At 37.1% G+C, this 23689-nt stretch overlaps 1 protein-coding gene across 1 annotated transcript; it reads left to right on the top strand.

The window, feature by feature from the left end:
- Positions 1-17463: 17463 nt before the first annotated feature.
- LOC126728563 (zinc finger CCCH domain-containing protein 1-like) lies at positions 17464-20279 on the top strand. Its single transcript, XM_050434365.1, has 3 exons — positions 17464-17500; positions 17636-18171; positions 20136-20279. The coding sequence occupies exons 1-3, from the start codon at positions 17464-17466 to the stop codon at positions 20238-20240; spliced, it is 678 nt and encodes a 225-aa protein (XP_050290322.1). The 3' UTR covers positions 20241-20279.
- Positions 20280-23689: the final 3410 nt, after the last annotated feature.

The raw sequence follows: 23689 nt of genomic DNA, 5'->3' as shown, positions 1-23689 counted from the left end.
TGGCTACAGCATCCAATGCTTGTCTTGCACAAGAGCAGCCATGGCTTGCAGACAGTGCTGCAACTGATCATGTGACTGCCAATCTTAACCAACTCAGTTTTCCTCAGCCATATGGAGGTCAGGATCATCTCACAGTAGGAAATGGGCAGAACCTACCAATTACTCACATAGGTAAGTCTCTAATTCCTTCATCTTACTCCAATCTTCACCTACATAATGTCCTTAGAGTCCCTTCTATTTCCTCAAATCTTGCTTTTGTCCATAAAATCTGTCAAGATAACAATTGCTGGTGTTATTTTGATAAAAACATTCTGTCCATTCAGGCTTTGGCCACGGGGAAGGTCCTATACCAAGGCAAGAGTGAAGATGGAGTTTACCCCATCTATCCTCATAGAGCTTCACAACTTCATTTGTCTTCCAACCTCTGTAATCAAGGTTCCAAAGTTTGTAACAATGTTTCTAAGTCTGTTACTTTCAATAAGTCACTGTGGCATATGAGACTTGGTCATCCACATGATCAAGTTCTCAAATATGTGTTTCCTAATGATAGGTTTGTCATAAATAAGTGTACAAATCTGGTTCAAACTTGTACTCATTGTTTGTATGGCAAAATGCATAATTTACCTTTTCCTAAGTCTCATTTTGTTGCCTTATCTCCCTTTGAACTTGTGCATTCTGATGTATGGGGTCCTGCCCCTGTCACATCTGTCAATGGTTTTTGAAAGTTCAAAAACGTGTACAAAAACACTTTTGAACGTTTAGACCCCCAAAAACCAATTTAATCAACACAGCAATATGTTAAACAACTAGTGTGCGGAAACTTAACATATGCTATAACATGGAATTGATTAAACAACTATCTAAGCCACAACAAAATAAACCACAGCAGATAATGTAAAGGCAGAGATAGAGAGGAAGGAAGATGCAAACACAGCGATAACACCAGATATGTTATCGAAGAGGAAACCGAAGACCTCGGCGAAAAACCTCTCCGCCGCCCTCCAAGCGGTAATCAATCCACTAGAAAATACAGTTGGGATACAAGGACAGCAATAGACCCTCCAAGCCTAATCTACCCAATGCAACTAAGCCCTCCAAGCTTCTTGCTCCAACGAGGTTGCGCCGAACCTTTTTCTTTTCTAGCTTTCCGGATTCCACTACTACACCGTAGCATCAACCAATGAATATTGGCTCCTTCCTAACTGCTTCCCAGAACTCCAAACGACTGTCTCACAGAGATGATAATGGTGAGAACCAGGTTTGGTATAATGGCATCTCAAGGATTTGACAATGGAGAGGAAGAGAGTGAGGGATTTTGATTAGACTCTAAGGTAGAGATTGTGGGTAAAACAATCTGGTTTTTCTTTAGGGTTTCTCTCTCAAAATTCTCTCTGGAAGCTCTCTTTCAATCGTGGGTTAAAAGGGTATTTATACTGAAGAGGAGTGGAATGCGAAACGTCAGGTTTTTCCAAAACAGGGGTGGCTCGCGGCTTGACCTCGCGGCTTGACTAAGTCGCGAGTTCCAGTCGCGAGTTAACCGTATGGCCAGTTGTCCTGTTTTGTCCTGTAGTGCTCCAGCTAGCATGACTGTTCATCTTCCAGCATGCTTGGCACGTGTGCATCTTCTGGCGGGTTGAAGCCGCGAGTCCAGCCGCGAGTCCCAGCCGCGACACTCTGTTTTCTTGCACACTCTTGAGCAATCTTCACACTATCTCACTCACTACCCTTACAACAATCCCACTTAAATACAGGGTTACTAAATGCTGAATTACAAGCAAATTTGGCACGGAATAAAGCCAATTAGATGGTTGAATAAATTCAACCTTACAATCTCCCCCTTTGGCTATTCCGTGACAAAACCCTAAAACAGACTCTAGACTTAACATGTGAGTTGGGAACAGTTGATCAAAACTCACTCACACCTAATTCTAGAAGCTGTGAAGCACTTGAATCATATGAACATAAACTCCTGAAACACAACAATACACCATGATCATTGTAAGTAGAAAATTATAAATGCATATGAAACAGGCAATATGAGATCAAGCAAAGATGGAGTTAATAAACAAACCATGGCTTGATCAACCAAGTGAACACCACAAGGTAGTGATCACAGTGTTCATTCACACTTGGAATGAACACAAGGACATACAAGTTAACAAGCACAAAGCATGACACTTGCATGTTCAACACTCAACCAATGCATAGCTCACATGGCATATGCATCTAGGAACAATCCTACAAGGGCACAAGAGTGACAGTACATAAACCACAATGCAGAACATTTAGATTAAAGTACTGATTTCACATAGCATAAAGGCTGCACTTAAGCATGGTACATACCACAAGGCCTACAAACTATGCATAAAACATAAACCCTCAAAGCTTACAAAAGCATATGGGTACAAACCAACAAATACCTGAATAACAGTTTTACAAAACATAATATATCAACTTAAAGAGAAAAAGGAAAGAAAAAAAATAAAGACACTCCCCCTTAGATAGTGAAACTCCCCCTTAGGGTAATATCCTCCCCCTCTGATTATGCCTATCACTCCCCCTTTTTGTCATGGAATAGGCTAGTCATCCTCTTCTAGTTTTCTCTGAATTTGATCCAACTGAGTCTGAAGAGAAGTAAACTTCATATCCCATCGGTTGCTTTGATGGTGTAGAGAAGCAGTGAGTCCAGACATCTTTGTATTCAACTCGTGGACAGAGGAAACAATGCGATCAAGTTTCTCATCGAGGGAGAGATTGTTGAACTGAGAGTCACTGTGAGATGCAGAAGTTTCTGGTTTGGCTCTCTTCCGACTATGTCCAACACTTGCATTGTATGTACGCATGTTGATCGGACTCGGTTTGGGGATAGGAGACTCATCAGCCGTTGGATAGATCCCCTTGAGCTTCAAGATCCGTGAAATTAGACTGCAGAAAGGAATGCAGATCCGAGACTCACTGCGAAGAACCGTTTTGCGCAGAACATGAAAGATGTGAGCACAAATGTCGATTTCTTCATCAGAGACCAGATCATGAAGAAACAAAGCTCGTCCGAGATTCATATACCCAGTACTTGATAAAGGGTACAAATTATGAAACATCACAATTGTAAGCACTCGCAGTTTCGGAGAAAGGGAGGAAACACTGATGGATTTGCCATTGGGTGAGAACTCCAAGTCTTGACCAAGACTTTGTTTGAGAAGCTCCTCATCAGGACATAGATCATCATAGACTGGTGAATGACGAAAAATGGGTCTGTTGATGTGAAGAATTTCTGCCAGGTATGTAGGAGAAACAGAAAAGCTCTTTTGCCGAACCCAGCACTTAAGTTCATCTCCCTCCACAATTGCATTAGCATAAAATTCTTTAACCAACTCTTCATACACGATATCCGGATCCGAGAGAAGGTAATTCCAATCCTTGTGAGCAAAACATATCGGAATGTCAGTGTTATGAAGTGAAGGCAGATCCACCGCTCTCTCTAGTAGTGGTGTGGCATGAAGAAAGAAGTTCTCATATGACTGATATGCTGAATAGGATCTGAACTTAGTGGGATCGAATCGCTGTGATGAAGAGCGAGTCACTTTCGGGAGAAGTGTGTCTTCATCAACATCAATTACGGGTTCCTTCCCTTTGGAAGAACCTCCTTTCACAGCAGCCTTTTTGAATGGAGACATGACCAGTCTGAATTATAAACAAGGGAAATGACAGAACACAATCCAACAGACTATATCAGCAGTGGGTTAGTGAAAATGTAGGAACAATGAAGAAACCCTAACAGCTGGATGAGTATGGTCAGAAAGTAACAATGAGGGACACCAAAGGCCCAAATTAGAACTACACAGTAGAGAGATCAAATATGCCCACAAAAACAGCTGTAAAGGGACCAAAATCAACACCACATCAACAAGATACCACACAAGGTCAAAGTGAAATATGAAAGCAACAACAGATCAGACAAAAATTAGCTAACCCTAGCTAAGCACATGATGAAGAACACAGCCAACAAAATAACTTAGCTCAAAACCAGAAACACAGGTTACCATAAGCTAAGAAAGGACAACAATGACAGCAAAAACCATCACAAAACCCACACTCAAAAGTGAATAATCCAGAGGGAAAACCATAACAACAGGAAAATTAGAGTGCAAGACAAGGAACCATACCTGTGAGTCGACGATTTTTAGCTGAGAAGAAGCAAACAATGGAGATCGACAATGGAGGCACGGTGAGAAAGGGAAAGTGCAGAAGAAAAAAAAACAATGAACAGTCACAAAAAGATCGAGGGAAAACATAAAATTTTAAAAACTGCCCCTGTATGTCCAAAACACGCGATTTTCGCGACTGAGACAAGTCGCCACACAGTCGCCAGATTAAGCCGCCAAAGAACACAAAAACAAAATTTTGAAAAATTTTTCTAAGTGTTTTTCGCGACTGGAAGGTCTACCCGCGAGTGAGTCGCGATCTGAGCCGCGAAAATCTCTGAGTGAATCTCGCGACTGGACCTTCCACTCGCGAACAAGTCGCCAAAACTGACCAGCGAAGATGCGACTGAGTCTCGCGACTTGACATACCCGCGACTGAGCCTCCAAAACAGGGCAAAAACTGGATTTTTGAAATTTTCAGATTTTTCAACAAAATACTTTCCAAAACCACCTAAAACACTCAAAAATCTTTTTGTGCTTGAATTAACAAAGATTGAGCATGTGAAATCACATTTTATCAAGTACAATTACACAAATGAATATGGCATTTATTGAACATAAACTTGTGTGTTGTGTGTGGATATCAACAATGAAATAGTCCTTTGTCTAATATGAAGCTTCAATGATCAATTCAACCAAGGCATACACAATTAGCACTAGATCATGTGACCAATCTCAATTATAGAAATATGAATATATGACTTCCCACACAACTTGATAACATAACTTGGAGCCTTTCATTTGACTCCACTTTCAGCCATAACATTTGATCTTTTGAGGCAATCATCTCTCATTGTGAGAGGGATATATAACATTTCTCTTTTGAAGAACAGGCCTTTGGCCTTTTTGAAAGAAATTTCACTTTTGATATAAGGTCGCTTACCCTTTTTCCTAGTCAAATACTAGAATGTGCGACAGGCTTTTGCAGCTCAATATCTCTTATCATTTGGAGATTTACATTTGGTGAGCTCTTTTTAGCAAAAAAATAAAAAGTGGGAAGAGATATAGACACAAATCTATGCATGTTTCAAGATCGACATAACCATTCACTAATCATTCATGACAAGCTTGAAGATCTATTTACAACAATCACATAGATTTCCAGATTTTTTCCATAGTGATATGAGTGCATGAAAACAAGCAATGCTCGACAATGCACAAAGCCATTAGCACAAAGGTACAAGGCAAAACGAGTTTTAAGACAAAACTCAACAAAGTCAATCAAGCGTTTTGATTTTCAAATTCTTTATGTAATTTTTGGATTTTTGACTCAAAAAACAAAAAGAATGAATCAAACACAAACATAACCAGCAGCAAACACAAAAGAACAAGCAAACAAGAAACAAGTTGCAAAAAAAAAGAAGTGTGTGCTCCAACACATACAGATATATAAACAATGAAGCACACAACACACAAGAGAGTCAAGGAATTGTACCGACACCAATGGTCTTACGGAGTGATTCAAACCGTGGACCATCGAGAGGCTTGGTGAAGATATCCGCCTTTTGATTGTCAGTGTGTATGAACTCAAGACACACAACTCTTTCCTCTACCAAATCCCGAATGAAATGGTAACGTATCTCTATGTGTTTGGATTTTGAATGCTGAACAGGATTTTTGGAAAGATTGATGGCACTGGTGTTGTCACAGAAGACACACATCGTTTCTTGAGGAATTCCATAGTCATGAAGTAATTTCTTCATCCAAAGAAGCTGAGTGCAGCAACTTCCAGCAGCTATGTACTCTGCTTCTGCAGTAGATAGAGACACTGAATTCTGCTTCTTGCTCATCCACGAAACAAGGTTGTTACCAAGATAAAAACAGCCGCCTGAAGTGCTTTTCTGATCGTCTACACTTCCAGCCCAGTCAGCATCCGAATACCCAGCAAGACACGCATTTGAGTCTTTTGAATACCACAGACCATAGTTTGCAGTACCACTCACATATCGAATGATTCGCTTAGCAGCAGTCAGATGAGATTCCTTCGGATTAGCTTGGTACCTGGCACAAACGCCCACACTGAAAGCAATGTCCGGTCTACTTGCTGTAAGGTAGAGCAAACTTCCAATGATGCTCCTATACAATGTGGGACTTACTTCAACTCCTGATGAATCCACATTCAGTTTAGTGGCAGAGCTCATGGGAGTAGAGGCATGTTTTTTGGAGTCTAGGCCAAACTTCTTGACAATATTTCTGGCATACTTCTCTTGAGATACAAATATACCCTCCTTCTGTTGTTTGACTTGAAGACCCAAAAAAAATGTGAGCTCCCCCACCATGCTCATCTCAAACTCCTTCTTCATCTCCTCAGAAAATTCAGTAGCACGATCTTCGATAGTTGCTCCAAACACTATGTCATCAACATAGACTTGTGCCACAAGGAGATAATCTTCATCATTTTTGACAAATAGAGTTCGATCAGCATACCCTCTCTTGAAACCTCTATCTAGAAGATAATGTGTAAGACGATCGTACCAGGCTCTAGGCGCTTGTTTTAAACCATACAGTGCTTTCTTCAATCTTAATACATGATCTGGAAAATGAGGATCCTCAAATCCTTTTGGTTGCTCAACAAAAACCTCTTCATTTAGATATCCATTCAGAAAAGCACACTTAACATCCATTTGATAAAGTTTGAACTTCAAAGTGCACGCAATGGACATGAGGATTCGAATGGATTCGAGTCTTGCCACCGGAGCAAATGATTCATCAAAATCCACCCCTTCTACTTGTGTGTAGCCTTGAGCCACCAACCGAGACTTGTTTCGAATTATCTCTCCATCTTCATCAGTTTTGTTTTTGAAAATCCACTTTGTGCCTATAACATGAACGTTCTCAGGCCGTGGAGCAAGTTCCCACACGTCATTCCTCACAAACTGATTCAGCTCGTCATGCATTGATTCAACCCAATTCTCATCTAGAAGAGCCTCTTCAACCCTCTTTGGTTCAAACAGTGCAAGATAACAGTGATATGTTACATGATTGGCTAGCAGAATATTTCCTTTCCTGAGGCGAAGACCGTCATCAAGTGATCCTATGATATTACTTTCCGGATGATTCTTGAGAATTCTTGAGGAAGGCCTTTTTGAAGTGGAAACTTCATCACTACGAGAGATAGGAGGATGAACTTCTGGAGGAGTAAGAGGACTTGAAGTTCTAGACATCGATCTCGTTTCCCTTCTTGGGTTGATGGGAGTCGATTCTACTTCTGGTATAGGTTCTTCACCTTCTATATCCAAAGCTTCTACCTCAACATCAGGCTCTTCGGTGCTCGGCCCTTCTACATCATCAATCATTTCCACCTTAGGTAAGGCATCATCAATCTTGACATTTATGGATTCCATCACAGTCTTTGTTCTCTTGTTGAACACTTTATATGCTCGACTTGTAGTAGAGTAGCCAAGAAAAATACCCTCATCACTTCTTGCATCAAACTTCCCAAGATTCTCTCGATCATTTAAGATATAACATTTACTTCCAAATACCCGGAAATACTTCACTTTAGGCTTCTTCTCATTCCATATCTCATATGCAGTCTTCTTTGTACCAGCTCGAAAGAAAATCCTATTGCCAATATGACACGAGGTGTTGACAGCTTCTCCCCAAAAATTTTGAGGTATTTGCTTATTAAGCAACATGACTCTTGCCATCTCCTGAATCACACGATTTTTTCTCTCTACCACTCCATTTTGTTGTGGAGTTTTAGGAGCTGAAAACTCTCTTTTAATACCATTCTTCTCACAGAAGGACTCGAATTTTGCATTCTCAAATTCTCTCCCATGATCACTTCTAACTTTGGCTATTGGAATCCCCTTTTCATTTTGTAGTTTCTTGCACAGAATCTCCAGCCTCTCACAAGCTTCTGATTTTTCTCTAAGGAATTCAACCCAAGTGTATCTTGAGTAGTCGTCCACAATGACCATAATATATCTTTTTCCCCCTAGGCTTTCAGTTCTGGTGGGCCCCACCAGATCAACATGAAGTAACTCCAAACAACGAGAGGTGGCTATCACATTTACCTTGTGATGACTTGCCTTAGTTTGCTTCCCCATTTGACATGCACCACAAATGGTCTTCTTTACTTTTCCAAACTTAGGAAGTCCCTCGACTGCTTCAAGTTTGGAGACTTTGGCTACTTGTTTGAAGTTGACATGCCCAAATCTGTGATGCCACAGCTCCAACATATCCACCCGAGCACTTCTACATGATATTGGTGCCGTGGGAACTATTCCATAACAGTTATCCGTAGTTCGATTTCCTTCCAAAACCTGAATCCCCTCTTTATTGATTATCAAACATCCTTTCTTGGAGAATTGTACCAGGAAGTCGTCATCACAAATTTGAGTGATGCTCAGCAAATTCGCCTTCAGCCCTTTTATGAACAGCACATCTTTCAACAGAGGCAAACCGGGTATCTCGATGGTTCCTTTGCCTAGGACTTGAGCATGGCTTCCATCCCCAAAGGTCACATAGTCACCCACCTTTTCTTTGAGTGACTTAAACAATGACTTATCCCCTGTCATATGGCGAGAACACCCACTATCAAGATACCACAAACATGCATTAAACACCTTTAATGAGGTATGCACAAATAGGTTCACATGTGACAGACAATCTTGACCTTCAAACACAAACTCATCATCAGGTTTCATGCTAATTTTAGATTGATTTTTCATTTTCAGATTCTCAATCATCTCACACAACATTCTATTCTTTCTTTTATATTTCTTAATCAATGATTTTGATTCAGATATGCTACTGTGTAAGACAAGATTCTGATTCTCAAGAAATTTCAGCATGTGAACAAAAACTCTAGCATGTTTCTTAGTTTTTAATAACTCTACAAGGTCATCAGTGAGACACCTTTCAGTCATATGCATAGAGACATTTTCACAAACACTTGAGCTACAATTCAGCATGGTATAAACAAAACAACAACAACCACTACTCAGGGGTCTTGGATCACACAAATGGTAATGAAACCAAACAGATGTGTACCTGCTCTGATACCAATTGAAAGTTCAAAAACGTGTACAAAAACACTTTTGAACGTTTAGACCCCCAAAAACCAATTTAATCAACACAGCAATATGTTAAACAACTAGTGTGCGGAAACTTAACATATGCTATAACATGGAATTGATTAAACAACTATCTAAGCCACAACAAAATAAACCACAGCAGATAATGTAAAGGCAGAGATAGAGAGGAAGGAAGATGCAAACACAGCGATAACACCAGATATGTTATCGAAGAGGAAACCGAAGACCTCGGCGAAAAACCTCTCCGCCGCCCTCCAAGCGGTAATCAATCCACTAGAAAATACAGTTGGGATACAAGGACAGCAATAGACCCTCCAAGCCTAATCTACCCAATGCAACTAAGCCCTCCAAGCTTCTTGCTCCAACGAGGTTGCGCCGAACCTTTTTCTTTTCTAGCTTTCCGGATTCCGCTACTACACCGTAGCATCAACCAATGAATATTGGCTCCTTCCTAACTGCTTCCCAGAACTCCAAACGACTGTCTCACAGAGATGATAATGGTGAGAACCAGGTTTGGTATAATGGCCTCTCAAGGATTTGACAATGGAGAGGAAGAGAGTGAGGGATTTTGATGAGACTCTAAGGTAGAGATTGTGGGTAAAACAATCTGGTTTTTCTTTAGGGTTTCTCTCTCAAAATTCTCTCTGGAAGCTCTCTTTCAATCGTGGGTTAAAAGGGTATTTATACTGAAGAGGAGTGGAATGCGAAACGTCAGGTTTTTCCAAAACAGGGGTGACTCGCGGCTTGACCTCGCGGCTTGACTAAGTCGCGAGTTCCAGTCGCGAGTTAACCGTATGGCCAGTTGTCCTGTTTTGTCCTGTAGTGCTCCAGCTAGCATGACTGTTCATCTTCCAGCATGCTTGGCACGTGTGCATCTTCTGGCGGGTTGAAGCCGCGAGTCCAGCCGCGAGTCCCAGCCGCGACACTCTGTTTTCTTGCACACTCTTGAGCAATCTTCACACTATCTCACTCACTACCCTTACAACAATCCCACTTAAATACAGGGTTACTAAATGCTGAATTACAAGCAAATTTGGCACGGAATAAAGCCAATTAGATGGTTGAATAAATTCAACCTTACGGTTTTCGATATTATGTGATCTTTGTTGATCATTTTACTAGATTCACCTGGTTATATCCTCTTAAATACAAATCTGAAGTGTTTTCCAAGTTTATGCTATTCAAGGCCTTTGTTGAAACTCAATTCTCTACCAAAATAAGAACCTTCAGGTCTGATGGAGGTGGAGAATATACTTCTACTGAGTTTAAATCCTTTCTGTCCCAACATGGCATCATCCACCAGCTCTCTTGTCCATACACACCTCAACAGAATGGCCTTGTTGAAAGGAAACATAGGCACCTAATTGAAACCACAATCACTCTTCTATCTCAAGCTTCTATGTCCACTTCTTTTTGGTCCTATGCTCTTCTTACTGCCACTTTCTTGATAAACTTGCTTCCTACTTCTGTTTTAAATTTTGTGTCTCCCTGGTCTAAGTTGTATGCTACTTCCCCAAACCTATCCCAACTCAAGGTATTTGGTTGTGCTTGTTACCCTCATCTCAGACCTTATTCCAGTCATAAGCTTGATCACAGAACCAAGGAGTGTATTTTCCTTGGTTACTCCACCAGTTCTAAGGGATATTTGTGTCTTGATCCTTCCTCTCATCACATATACACTTCTAGGCATGTTCTCTTTAATGAAGCCAAGTTTCCTTCCTCTAAACCTACACCTACCATTTGTCCATCTGATTCCCCAGTTTCTACTATCTCCAATTCTCTCTAGTTATCCAATCTTCTCTATCTCCATGCCTCTAATCAACCTTCACTATTAGGTCCATATAATCCCCTTACCACTCCCCCACCACAAGCTTCCCTTAGTCCTAATGCAGCAGAGGTTCTTCTTTCCCAATCTTCTGCTCCTATAGTCACCTCAGATTCAGCCTCTGGCCTACCTGATATCTTCACCTCCACTCCTCCCTCCACTGATACAAATGTGTCTATACCTGTCCCTTCACATGCTCCATCCTCTATCCCATCTTTTTGCCTTGCTCCCATTGTTCCTGTCCCACATCCAATGCAGACAAGGTCCAAGAGTGGTATTGTTAAGCCTAATCCTAAGCTTTGTTATAAGGCTGTACTGGATTACACACATACTGAGCCACCTTCTTACAGAATTGCCTCCAAGCATCCAGTTTGGTGTGAAGCTATGGATGCAGAATTTCAAGCCTTACAGAGGCAACAGACCTGGTCCTTGGTCCCTACTCCCCCACATGCTAATCTAGTGGGTTGTAAGTGGGTGTTTAAGATCAAACTTCATAGTGATGGCACTATTGCTCGCTATAAAGCAAGACTAGTTGCAAAAAGTTTTCATCAACAAGCTGGTATTGATTTCTCAGAAACATTCAGTCCAGTTGTCAAACCTGCTACTGTGAGACTTGTTCTTGCCATTGCTGTCAATTGTAATTGGCCATTAAAATAGCTGGATGTCTCCAATGCTTTCCTCCATGGTCATCTCAAGGAAGATGTCTACATGCAGCAACCTCCAGGATACATTGATGCAGCTCATCCTACGCATGTCTGCAAGCTACACAAATCCCTTTATGGTCTCAAACAAGCACCAAGGGCTTGGTTTGAGAGGTTCACTTTTCACTTGATTCATCTGGGATTTCAAGCTTCCTTTGCTGACAGTTCCTTGTTCATCTTTCAATCCAAGAGTTCTATCATCTACCTCCTTCTTTATGTAGATGATATAATTCTCACAGGGAACAACTCCACACATGTTGCTTCACTGGTTGCTGCTCTCAGTACTGTTTTTGAGCTTAAGGATCTTGGGGATTTGAACTATTTTTTGGGTGTCCAGATTTCTAAAACTCCAGCTGGTCTTCATCTTACACAGACTAAGTATGCTTCTGAGATTCTCCATCGTTTTCACATGGAAAATTCAAACCCACAAAGACCCCCTGCTGTCCTTCCACACGATTACTTCCTTATGATGGTGTTGCCCTTTCTGACTTTCACACGCCCAGATCTTGCTTTCAGTGTACATCAACTATGCCAGTTCATGTGCAATCCTACAACTATTCATCTTGAAGCTGCTAAACGGGTTCTCAGATATCTTCGTGGCACGCTTTTTCATGGCATCTCCTTCTCCCCTGGTCCTTTAACTCTCACAGCCTTCTCAGATGCAGACTGGGCTGGCGATCCCTATGATCGTCATTCTACCACAGGCCTCCTGGTGTTTCTTGGTTCCTCTCCCATTTCTTGGTCATCCAAGAAACAGACTACTGTTGCTCATTCTTCCACGGAGGCAAAGTATCGTGCCTCGGCTACTACTGCTGCGGAAATGTCTTGGCTACGTATTCTCTTCAGGGAATTAAGAATTTTTCTCTCTCATATTCCTGTCCTTTGGTGTGATAATGCTTCCGCCATTGCTCTCTCTGCAAACCCTGTGTTTCATTCACGCACAAAACACATCGAAGTGGATTATCACTATGTTCGCGAGAAGGTGTTGCGTCGTGACTTGTGTGTGCGTTTTGTCTCAGGCAAGGACAATCTTGCTGATATTTTTACCAAACCATTACCGTCTCCATATTTTCTTCTTCAACGGCGCAAACTTCTGTTGGACACCTCCCCCAAAAGTTTGAGGGGGGATGTTAGTGATCGTGGTAATTCCACTTCAGAGAAGATAAAAGAAATAACGAATGGCTGATGTGTATTCAGTTTTGGATTGGTGCATCAATAGGCGCAAGGTTGAAGATGATTGAATTTGGGGATGACCGTTGGTTTTTAAATACAGCTGCAACGCACCGTTTCATTTATGTAATATAAGAAGCGACGCACCGTTTTGTATGTGTTTGTTATTTAAGCTTGATGAGCTAGAAACGGTGTCGTTTAGAAGCATGAACCATCTCTTCAAATATATTGGCGTGAAACCTAAGTCTGTTGGAAGTTAGTTAGCTCTCCTGATTTCACGGAGCTGATCCGTATGATTAGGATAAATTCTGTTACTCTATACCTTAGGCAGATTACAGTATATATATGATTGTACACTCAGATTATGAATTAAGAAAGAAAATCCATTTTTTTCTCATTCTCTTCTCTCTCTCTCTCTCTCTCTCTCTCTCTCTCTCTCTCTCTCTCTCTCTTTTCTTCTCTCTTTTCTGTTACATCTTTCTCTGTATATTTTCTCCTCACACAAACAGATATTAATCTTAGCCAAGATTACTTTCTTACACTGAGATTGTGCTTTACGATCCATTAAGAAAATCTTCATATCTCACGGGTAAGATGCATATAGACTTCAAATCCCAGCATGTACACAACACATCTGTCATTTTTTTTTTTTTTTGATTAAAAAAAATTGCAACTTTTATTAAGAAGAAGATAAAAATAATACATCTTGAGCTAAAACTAACTCAATCATACTCATACTAAGAGTTTCCTCTATCCTAGTTACATAACTAACAACATTTTTTGTATACTGGGCCAAGATGTGTGTGCTAAACCGATTAAATTTTTTTATTTTATTTTATTATAAGATATAATTTTAAAGATTTTGATAGTTAATATTTTATATTTAAAATAAAAAATATATAAAATAAGCATACAATAAATAAAATATACATAAAAATATTAATATTTAATTGTCAAATATTAATATTGTCTTATTTTAATTTATTAAGAATTGTCATGTTATTGTGTCTTATGTCATGTTCATGCCCACAAATCTTAATCTCAAGGTTTTTTTTTTTTTTTTTTTTTTTTTTTTTTTTTTTTTTTTTCAATTTCTATTTTTCCTTTCTTTGTGAGATTTTAATGTTTTTGGGAGAATACACACACAAAAGTATAATTCCGTCTAAAGCATTTTAATGAACACTTGCAACTTAGGAGATGTCCCATCTATCATCAACTGATTTTAAAGCCAAACGTTGTATGCTTCTATTTACCAAATTTTTATCCTGAGATACGGTTCCATTTTTGCTGAATTTTAGAAGTTAATATCAAATGTGAATTGGAATGTAAATAAACAATGCGCATAGGACATTAAATAAGTTCTCCAAGTCAACCCAGCTCTAAACATGTCAAACGCCTCCTCTAATTTATCCTGTTGACATATGAAATTTTATATAATTGAGTTGAAATTTCATAACTGTTTTCTAAGTGATTTCATTACTTCTTTATAAAATAAATTTTATAATTGTGAGTGTATATAGAATCACTTATAAAACATTTACAACTTAAATATGAAATCACTTATAAAACATTTATAACTTAGATATGGAATCACTTTTACATTTCACAAGTTGCGGCCCATATTCCTAAATCTCATGGGTTTAGGTTGGAGGAAGTTTCTCAATTCTTTCAACCACCAAAAAATGCACAAGATCTAGAGAATATGGGAGATATTGAATAGCCAAATCGCTCTCAACAAGTAAGGAAAAGAGACCATTAAATGCCAACTAAGTTGAGCAACTTTCTCAATCTATCCTTTTTAGAAACTTTTGCAAATATTATAAGCGATGAACTTATACTCATAAAATTTAAACTTTTACAAGTAACATCATATACAAACATACATAAATACATAATATATGTTAATGTATATATGGTTTTTTCTTTTACATGTTTATAAACATATGTATGTAAATATATGAATGGTGGAAAGTTTGAAATGGTGCACCAATATCAACTGGTACAAAAAAATTTGTTCCTCTGGCCATTCATATATCATAACAATGTAAGAGAAAAAGATAATGAAACTGAATTGAATTAAAGAGCAATACTTTGTTTTTGCCGTGCTTCTTATCATTACAAATATTTTTTAGAATTCTAGTTCATATTTAGCATATGCGTAGCCTCTCTACACAAAGAAAAACACTAAATTCTCCTTCTAACCACATAATTAAAACCTTGTATCGTATACAATTGCCTATTGCTATTGATCTACAACTAATAGATGTAATGTGCCCTTTAATCATTGGTACAATGATGAGTGGATCATACTACATACATAAATACATAAATACACATGTATTTTGTGCAATGATTTTTACCTAAAAACATAGCATTTCAGAAAATTAAAGAAGACCTAAAAAAAGAAGCAACAACTTGGGCTCAAAGAAAATGCAATTGATGAAGATTTAAAATTATCCAAGGAAGTGGCATAGCCCCCCAAGAAAAGGCCCGCGTGAGAATCGACGAAGTATCAAGTATATAACAAAGGATATTTAAATCTGATAAAATTTTGAATTTTGAGATTACAATTGCAAGAGATGTTTGCACGAACAGTAGAAAGACAATATAAAATAGTAATCCTAAAAGGCCCACAATCAAACCTCTAACTGATTGAGCAGAGATATCGGCCAGCATCCCCGATTTTATTATTATAGAAACGCCATAGAAACACTAGCTACTAATTTCAAAATCGCCTCACAGACATCATTATTATAAAAATGCCAGCAGTTAATTTCACAATCTCCCGATTAAAGACCAACACTTAAGGAGCTATCACACTACTATGTAAGATGTATCCAATGATGAAGATAAAATTTTGTATACATAATTGGCCTTATTCAACCAAGATTGAAATCCAACTAGACACTAAGTAATCTCCAAGTCTTATTTACCTGTAAGTATATAATATAATCTATCTCAAGTCTATAAAAGTATAGGTTTATAATATAATCAAATCTTAAGCAAGTAAGCTTTAACAATACAAAGTTCACATATGTATATGTATACTTATATAGACTTAAATCGAGGCACGTAAGTTGTAACAATCCAAGATTGGTGAATCTAATATTATTTTTTAAGATCATAAAAGAAATCATTATATCTAATTAACTCAATAAATATAATTTTAGCAAGAATTTCGTTATTAATTATTATACGGTTATGGGAGCAATCAGTTCATTTGTGAATATCATTTTCTTAAACATATATACATACATAAACATATATTATGTAGGTAAATATACAAATAGTGGTAAAACCAAAATGGTACATCGATATCAATCATGTGGAAACACTTCATTTTCTAGCCAAATTGAAATGACCTTCCATAATGAAATTGACTCCCTTGTTTCAAAGGCCTTGAGTTTAATAGAAAACAAGTTGTCTCGCTTCTACATGTTATTCACTAGTGTATATATATATATAAAGAAGTGGTCTCTAGGTCTTTGCTAGACTATTTTACTCCCTACCCACTCCTTAACCATAAGATATCCTGGAAACCCTATGAGCCAATAATTGTTATTTAAATTAAAATTTTAATTTAGAGTGCAAATATTTCTACTACATATATGCATTCTTGTCCTAATTGTTGACATATTTTGTTTGATAAAATAAATGCTAAGGGGCTGTTTGGTAAGAGTATTTAAATATTGTTTTTTGTTTTACAATCCATAAAATGGTGGGTCCCACACTTGAATTTATTGTTTGGCTAATATTTTCTAAATACAGTTTTCAAAAAACTATATCCTATTTTCCTTATTTAAAACAGGATTTTGAATATAGTTGCTTTAAAGAAGTGGGTTAGAGTGAGAGTGATTCTATTTTGTAGGAAATGTTTTAGGTGAGAGTTAAAGATATATTTTTACTCAAGTTTTGCCCCTATTTAAACATAGGCTATAGGGATATTTTGAAATACAAAAAAATCCGATCCAAACAAGTGCAGCCCCTTAAATAGTAGTATAGACAAATAATAATAATAATAATACAAGTAATATGGTGTTCTCAAAAAAAAAAAAAAAAAAAAAAGTAAACCACGTCGTTTAAGGGGTGTTTGGTTTGTGTTTTCAAACAACAATTTTCAGTTTTTAAATACATGTATCAAACAGACCCTTAAGTTTTTTATTAGTTACAGGATATGTTTTAGTTTCCATATTAAACGACGCTGTTTCCTATTTCTCTTTGAATACAAAAACTTTATACTTGAAGTCTTGAACGGCACCGTATTTGTTCTCATCTCAGATCCTCAGTCTCACTGGGAAAATTTTTCCCCTCATAGACTCTCACGGAATCCTTAATCTCAAAGTCAGTCTCTCTCTCTCATCTCTGTTCTCCACCGTCATTGAACGTTTCTTGAAAGGCATGGTTGTGTAAAAGCCAAGAATCAAATATAGTTGATTTCTCTGTTATTACACTCTTTAGTGTCGCTGAAGTATCTGTGTGTGTGTGTGTGTGTGTGTATCATTGTATTATCTATATGTATCAATATGTATATTTTTGATAATTCTGGACCTGCATTCTTTGGTTGATCATGGTCTTTTGTGTAGATTCCAAATTTGCAGTAGTTTCTATTAATTTGGCTAAATATTCTGTTATATTTTCTGAAGCATTAGTATGGGACTGACGCTACATGTCAATATAGCATTAGTACGTATTGAGATGCTCGTGCATTGCGTGAGAGATCTCTTAAGCAAGCAGAGGAGGCTTTGAAGGGGAAAGGAAAAAGCTCCGGGGATGAAAAGTTGTATAGAGGCATTAATGGATATACCGATTACAAGGCTGGTTTCCGAAGAGAGCAAACGGTTGCTAGTGAGAAAGCTGGCGGGGCACATGGGCCTCTGAGGGCTTCTGCTCACATAAGAGTTTCAGCGAGATTTGATTATCAACCGGACATATGTAAGGATTACAAAGAGACTGGTTACTGTGGGTATGGAGATTCTTGTAAGTTTATGCATGATCGAGGGGATTACAAGTCTGGATGGCAAATGGAGAAGGAGTGGGATGAAGCAGAGAAAGTAAGGAAGAGAAATCTAGCTTTGGGATTAGATGATGAGGATGATGGCGGTGTAGACCCTGGTGAGGACGATGATGATGATGACTCATTGCCCTTTGCATGTTTCATTTGCAGGCAGCCATTTGTTGATGCTGTTGTAACCAAGTGCAAGCATTATTTCTGTGAGCATTGCGCATTAAAGGTATCCCTTCTATACCAACTTAAATTATGGAGCATAATCAGTCTACTGTTTGTGGATTTATGATGGATTTTTTTACATTTGTTTGATGAGGAAAATTAGATCAGGCATTTAAAAAAATTAACCTGTTTAGATTTTGAAGAGTGAAGCTGGCAATGGATTATATTTCAGACTTGTAGTGTATGAAACATGACAAAATGTAGGCTTGTTAGAAAGGTTTATTACCAGTGCTGTCCCCTCCCCAATACTAGTAGCACATACTTACACACTTATGTACATATGTAAACTAGTTCAATTTTTAGATGAGGAGCTCTGCCATGCAAATTAATGATACAATCAAATGCTATAAGTGAATTTTTCAGCAAGATGCTGACAGATGGGTTTCTAATACAGTAACATAGAAAACTTAGAGCTGGTTTAAGTTTGAGATAAAATTCAGGTGTCATAATAATTCTCAGAGTTTTAATGGTTGCATTTCTGCCAAGACATATTTTGCCTAGGTCTGAAAGTGGGTTCTTATAATGGGCTTAGGGTTTGTGCATGGATCAAACACATAAGGTTGTTATATGGGTGTAAATAACTTGATGATTAGGGTTCATAAAATTATTTCTCAGTGAAGTCTTTCAAAACATGTGTTTTCTGTATAAGTAGTTTGAAGTCCTATTTATTAGAGAACTGAGTTGTGTAGGAATTATACTTAAAAAGTAATAATTCAAGAGAAACAAATATAATACATCTATCAATTATATCATGTGCATATGTAATAAAAATCAACAATAAAATGTGAGAAATTTACATACTAAATTATATTATTTAAGGATCTCACAAGCAATTAGGATGCTCTTCCCAGGTGGTAGGGATTAATAAGAGCTTTCTTTCCTCTTCTCACACCCCTTGCAAGTGTGGCCTTAACAATATTTATAATATTCAAAAAGGACATGACCAGTCATAAAATTCTTTCTACTGTAATAACAATTCATATAACAGATATGTTACATTCATTAATAAACAACTTTGTTAATTAGATTTATTAATGAATAAGTTCATTAATGTGTCGTTACTTTTATAACTCCATACTAACACATGGATTCATCTATCATTCATATCCAGAATCACTATAATGACAGCACCTCTTATAGGAGGCCAAGTTACTAGCAATGACACGAAAGATTTATTAAGGCCGACACGAAAGATTTATTAAGGCCGACACTCAACGTGCATGAATCTCATTAAGGAAGGACTTCCGAGATTATTATGCACTAACAATCGAAAGACTAGCCCTTATTGTCTTCCGTAGTTTGAGCAATTTTAACTTGCACCTCCTTTCCATCATGGTCCAACAAATGTACCTATCAGAATAGGCTACATCATGATAGATATGGTCAGGTCAAGTCAAGGACTATAATGAAATGATTCATAATCTTAGTCTACAATATCAAGTAGACATATTCCAATATTTTACATCATAAAAATATTGCAAAATTTCACAAGAAATTTTGAATAATTAATTATTGATAATAGAGACATCATAAAATATCATGTTTGGCCACATTATTCTAACAAGTTGTACTTTTTTTTTCTTTGTGGTTTCAATTTTGAGCCAATTACTTGTTAAATTTAAGCCAACTGTTGAGTCTGCAATTTTAGGCATTCAATCCAGGTGTATGTTGGGTCCAACAAATCAATGTAGTCATCAGATCCAGGATTTCCTTTTGATTGATGCCATAAAATCTTCCATTATGAAGTTTCTAGCTAGATTGATTATGCAGCTGATGACACGAGCTTAAATTGCATTGTCAAAACAACTCTGTTAAAAATATATATCATGTTGTTTTTTTTATTTGCTTTTGTTCTGTGCTTAAGCATGGCCAAAGGTTTCCTACAAAATATGTCAGTCTGTTTTCATTGTTGCCCATCTCTCCTTTATTTGTAAGTGTATTCTAACTGGAGGTTCTTCTCTTTTTCAGCATCATGCAAAGAATAAGAAATGCTTTGTTTGCAACAAACCTACTCTTGGCATTTTCAATACAGCTCATGAGATACGCAAAAGGATTGTTGCGGAGGGTAAATAATAGTTGCTTGGTTGTTCATCGTGCTCTTTGGTTTGTAACTTGTTGGAACAAATTTTTTTTGCTTTGTTTTGTTTTTGTTAGCATTGAAAGAGGAAGTTTCCTTATCAACCTCTCTTTTTCCTAGAATGTCTGGTAAAATTCTCTTTAACTAGATATCTTACTGAAGGAAAGCAATTTAAGTATGGAGTACTATTGTAGGTTTCTGCAGAATTTAATTAGTATTGGGTATCTGAGAAAGCAAACAGATTTGCTCAATTTAAGCCTATTTGGAACAATTTGTTTAATTAGGTGGAGACTATTTCATACATTGGCCAAAGGACACAGGTCATGACTTTGAAGTTTCTTTTTTGTTTTTGTTTTTTATGATCCTGATTTATACGTCTTAACCTGATATGTAAGAAATTTTTATGATATTTCATATTATTAGCTTTAATAAGTAAATAGACTTCACATATTAGTCATTCTCTTTTATTGGGGGATTATTGGAAAATTACCTTTTAAATATTTTCTGGTGAGACAAATAAAGTTTCAGTTTTCTGCTTTTGCTAATTGGGTGTTCAAATGGTCACAAAGGAGGAAGGCTTGGAGCTCTACGTAGACATGGTACTTGGCAGGGCTGTTTATGATGTGTGCTCCCAGATGTGTCACAGGGGAAATATGTTTGGTTTCCTTCTCCTCTACAATGATGAAGAGGCGAAGAGGCTGTGTTAACCTGGTATATCTAGTTTTTTGAAGATGGAAGATTGTGTGATCAGCACATAACATGACATACATGAGCAATGGGTTCTTGCCTCTGCTGTGATATGTGAGCCCGCACTTTGGGCACTAGGTGTTGTTGAGACCATGGTTGTTTGATGTCAGAAGAGCACATTTTGCTTGGTGGGTTAGAGTTCATTGGTGAAAGGTTCCGGTGGCAACAGGCCTGCATTTTGGATGTCAAGTGTTCCTGTTGATGATATGAAATATTTTGAAGGGTAGGGAGATGCAATTGGAAGGGATAGGAGAGAACAGCGGACATTGGCAGAATTTGAGACATAGGTTTAGAGGACACTCATTGGCTGATCCTGATGAGCTTTGTGACCCTGGTGAGCATTTGACTTTTATTTTCTCTTGCAATTATTAATGTCTTTCTTTTTTGGGTGAGTGCCATATTTACTATCATTTGTATTACTGTCAAAAGGAGTTCTCTCTATGAATTGTACAATTAAATAGCTGGTTCCAGTTTTGGCCTCTTTTCACATTGTTTGACTTCTGTATTTTTGAGTGTTTCATGTAGTTGAACCAAATTCAAATGGTGCTGCCCCATCCTCAGCTGTATATGCCATTTGTGTTGAAATGCTTCTATATTCTGATGTTGAATTAATTGAGTTAAGTAAAGGTGGAGGGTGAGGTCAACCAATGGGATGCTGTGTAATTGACAATAAAAAAATCACTTTTGTTGGATTATGGCTTAAGGATTATATTGAATAGTGTCTTAAATGGTTGATAAGCAAATAGTTCTTTATTTGGATCAGCTAGGCAGCCGTTTACTTTGATTTGAAGAAGCATGTCAACTGGAAAGGTAGCTTAGCTTTGTCAAGTGCAAAATTTTTTTGGTTGAAACTCAGAGGATCGAGTAGTTGAATTTTTGGGACATGAGCTGATTGTATTAGGCCTACGTTTTAGAAAACCTTTTTTATGAGATGATGGGAATGTAGGCCTCTAGCTTTTGCCTTCTGTTCTTTATTTGAGTATTTACCACTTTAGAGATTTTGTTGTTTCATTTTTCATTTACCAAAGATAAATTTATAGAATATGCATCCCTGGTTTAAGTATAAACATAGAATTCAATGAGGTTGTGCCCAAGAATGGTCTTTTACTCATAATATGCTTCACTATACATGCTTATAATCTTGTCATCATGATTTGCAGATTCTTACTGATATTTTGAATTAATCTTGCATTGTAAACGTTTTTAAGTTCGAGTATTTGTTATGGATCAATATGAATTGGATGTGTACCTAAGGATGACTTTTAAGTTTTAATTTCTTCTCCTGTATGATGTTTTATATATCTATTTTGTAATTGGACCTGATTGGCGATCTAGATCTGAGGATCCCAAATTCTCTAAAGGCACTGCTCATGCGCAATCTTTCAAGCTTTGGACATCATACAATCCACTTGCATTGGCATTCAGTTTATGGATGCATGGTTATAATTTAAGCAGGATTTGTTCTTTAGGTTGCATACCATATTTCAAAATCTAAGATTTGCCCATTTATGTTCTAAGATTGGTTTTTGTTGGACTATGGTTTGGTATGGCAAAGCCTAAGCATAGCTGCCTTATTTTCCATTGATGTTGCTGCAGTTTGTGGGTTTTATGTTGATTGGGAACATAGCAGTACTCCTAAATGAATTTTTAAGGTGATCAACACATGGTCAAGGGGATGTGGTTTTTCACAACCTAAATTAAATTTAACATGATTAATATTCCACATGAACAAGATTCGTGTGGAAAAACCATGTAAACTGCTAAATTCTTAAAACTTCTGAATTTTTTTAATTAAATCCAACATAGAGGATTAAGTTGACACAAAATCTTCAAGTATCTATGATCCATCATAGGTACTTGAGAATGTTTTGTCAACTTATATACTAATCATGAGTTAACACATAAACATGATATGGATTTGGGTGTGAAAAGGGGTTTGTTATTAATATAAAATTTGATGTGTATTAAGATTATAAAAAACATACAATTTAGATTTTTAAAATATGTAATAATGTATTTTTATTAAGTAAGGTTGTAAACTTGAGCTATAACCAATTTTGTAACTAAATTTTGTCCATCATATATTATCACTTCTAAGTTTAATAGTTTTGAATGTGTATTTTTTAAACAAATGTTAATTTGATTTATTTAGTTAGTTTTGTTAAATATTATTACATAATTAATAATTAAATTGGTAATTAATTATATATATTCCGAACTTATAATAAATATACCTATAATTTTTTTACATGTTTTAGAATCTTAGGATATATAATTTGATACGATATACAATACAGAAAAATAAAAAATCAATTCAGAATATGATTCAAGTTTTGACAACTATGATAATGTGTGTGTAAGCTCAACTCATGGGGAGCGCAGTTTTTAATAGCCATAATTGCCTCCTAATTAATTTCAACAAATAAAAACCCAAGCTTTCATTTCAATTCAGTTCAATTTAAAACCAAACGACCATTTTGAATTTCTAGGACTTTCTTCTTTGGTGAATTGGAGCCATGGGACAATCTTGGGCGGTGTTGCATTCTTCTAAAGAGGATCCAAAAATCAAAGGTCCAAGAGAAAGAGGCCCCCCACTATTACTACTACTATTACTACTACTATTACTACCAATGCCTCCATTTGTTAGCATTTTAACATTTCCAGATGAGATTATAAAAAAAAAAAATAAAAAAAAAAA

Source organism: Quercus robur, chromosome 5, assembly GCF_932294415.1.
Source record: "Quercus robur chromosome 5, dhQueRobu3.1, whole genome shotgun sequence".
NCBI classification, from domain to species: domain Eukaryota; kingdom Viridiplantae; phylum Streptophyta; class Magnoliopsida; order Fagales; family Fagaceae; genus Quercus; species Quercus robur.
This window is presented reverse-complemented; position numbering and strand designations above follow the sequence as displayed.